This window comes from Microtus ochrogaster, unplaced genomic scaffold, assembly GCF_000317375.1.
Source record: "Microtus ochrogaster isolate Prairie Vole_2 unplaced genomic scaffold, MicOch1.0 UNK1, whole genome shotgun sequence".
Classification (NCBI taxonomy): domain Eukaryota; kingdom Metazoa; phylum Chordata; class Mammalia; order Rodentia; family Cricetidae; genus Microtus; species Microtus ochrogaster.
Genome location: NW_004949099.1, coordinates 1,346,760 through 1,349,284, shown reverse-complemented (window position 1 = coordinate 1,349,284; position 2,525 = coordinate 1,346,760). Strand labels below are relative to the sequence as shown.

The following is a 2,525-nucleotide window of genomic DNA, read 5'->3' as shown; positions in this document are numbered from 1 at the left end:
AACCTAGTACTCATGGTCATTCAGCACCCAGCACCTAGCACCCACGGCCATTCAGCACCCAGAACCTAGTACTCATGGTCATTCAGCACCCAGCATCTAGCACCCACGGCCATTCAGCACCCAGCACCTAGCACCCACAGTCATTCAGCACCCAGCACCTAGCACTCACAGTCATTCAGCACCCAGCACCTAGCACCCACGGTCATTCAGCACCCAGCACCTAGCACCCACAGTCATTCAGTACCCAGCACCCAGTGCCATACATTGAGGGTTAGGCACACAGCAGTGGGCAGAACCAAACACACCATTGCTTTGGTAAAGCTGCTGTTCCAGTGGACAGAGATACACAGCAAGCTGATGACCACAGAATATGGCAATGGGTAGCAAGGGCTGCCCTGGTTTCCGGTCACTGTTATCATAAATTATAGAATACAAGAGGTTAAACAGCACAGATTTCTTATCTCACAGTTCTGAAGATGAGAAGCCCACAGACCTCACTGGGCTAAAAATCTAAGTCGGGGGGCCAGGCCGTTCTCCTTTTGGAGACACCAGAAGAGAATCTGTTTCCTTGTCCAGATCCTGGAGTCTGCCTGCACCTCTTAATTGGTTGAGCTCCTTCCTCCCCAAGGCCAGTCCCCTGGGTTTGAGTCCTCTAAGTGAGTCCCCCCGAGACACATCTCTAATCCTGGGTCTCCTTGGGTCCCCCGGGTGGTCCAGGCTGGTTTCTCATCTCCTTCATTTAGTTGCATCAACAAAGCCCCTTTTGTCCTGTAAAGTGACATGGCTGGGGTTCTAGGGAGTCCTTTTGGAGAGCACTTTTATCATAAGCCAAGCACACATAGCTATTGAGGGCCTGGCCCTAGACTTCCATATAGGGGCCTTTGTTGTTGTTGTTTCCTTGTGAGGAGGGCAAGAAATTGTCCTATAGCTGTCATCGTTTTCTTTTATTTGGCCACCAATTGAGAGGGTGATGAGAGCTAAGTCAAAGAAGCTGAATGAGCCTCAGTGTGGTGTGTGTGTGTGTGTGTGTCTGTGTCTGTGTGTGTGTTTGTGTGTGTGTGTGTCTGTGTATGCATGTGTGTCTGTGGGGGGGGGGGCAGAAGTTGGCACTGAGTGTCTTTCTCAATCATTGTTCACCTTGTTTATCAGGGCAGATTCTCTTGCTGAACCTAGAACTCGCAGATCAGTTAGTCAAACTTGCCATCCTGCCCTCCACTGCACCGGGATGACTTACCCGTGGGAGGCATCTGCACCTTGGTCCTCAGGCTTGCATGGCAAGCAGTGTATCCTCCGCATCATCTTCCCAACCTTACTTGCAGCTCTTAGAGTGTATCCCTCGCATTGAGAGTGGAGTGCCCCTAACCTGCATTCACCATGTTGCCCAAGCTCTGTTTCTAACATGCGGGAGAACCTGGGGAGTTCTTCATATCTACAGCGGCTGTCCACCAGGCTGGTTTTATATGTAATCTTCTTGTATTTGTTTTGTTTCAGGGAAAACTCGATGCCTTGTGGGTTCTGCTAAGGAAGGGGTATGACCGCGTGTCCGTGATGAGACCACAGCCGGGAGACACGGTAGGCTGCGCTAGCGGTCACACCACACACACACACACACACACACACACACACACACACACCACACACGCGCGCGCGTGCGCGCACACACACACACACACTTCTTTCCCTTTCCCTCTATTTTAGTAGTGCCAGAATAACTGCTCATGCACATCACAACTACAGCTATTGTCTCCTGCGCCGACAAATCAGATGCCAACTTCTTAAATCCTGGTTGTTGCCAGACCTTGTGTTGGGTTTGCTTTTCTGAAAAGGACTTTGATAGCAATATATCATATTTAGCTTCCTAGAACTTGAGAATTGCAGTCTGGAGTGCAGTGGGTGACAGCTCCAGGTAGGCTCATGCAGCAGGCAGGCTTCAGTGGGATCTCTGTGGCCCTCATCGACACGGGCCACTGGAGAGACACAGAGCCAGCACCCCAGGAGAGGTGTGTGGTATGCATAAATAGACGCAGACACACACTGGAATAAGTACATGAATAGCAATTTAGGAGAAAAGGGCAGTAGTCACGCAGCTAGTCACATTGCACCCACAGTCCAGAAGTGGAGAGGGATGAACGCTGGTGCTCAGGTCACCTCTCCTTGTGGAGGACCCCAGGACCTGGGCTGTCCACCCATAGTGTGGGTTTTCCCACCTCAGTTAACCTACTCAACATAGTCCCTCACGGTGCCTGAGGCTAAAAACCCCCACAGGTGTGCTGAGAGGCGAAGAACCACCCCCACAGGTGTGCTGAGGCTAAGAACCACCCCCACAGGTGTGCTGAGGCTAAGAACCCCCACAGGTGTGCTGAGGCTAAGAACCACCCCTACAGGTGTGCCTGAGGCTAAGAACCACCCCTACAGGTGTGCCTGAGGCTAAGAACCACCTCCACAGGTGTGCCTGAGGCTAAGAACCCCCACAGGTGTGTCTGAGGCTAAGAACCACCCCCACAGGTGTGTCTGAGGCTAAGAAC

The 2,525-nt window shown here is 51.9% G+C and overlaps 1 protein-coding gene across 1 annotated transcript in view; it reads left to right on the top strand.

Moving 5' to 3' along the window:
- Positions 1 to 2,525, top strand: part of Antxr1 (ANTXR cell adhesion molecule 1) — a 218,251-nt gene that overhangs the window by 141,448 nt on the left and 74,278 nt on the right. The window contains exon 17 of the mRNA XM_013352879.2: positions 1,492 to 1,572. Within this exon, the coding sequence (XP_013208333.2) occupies positions 1,492 to 1,572 (81 nt within the window). The remainder of the gene's footprint in view (positions 1 to 1,491; positions 1,573 to 2,525) is intronic.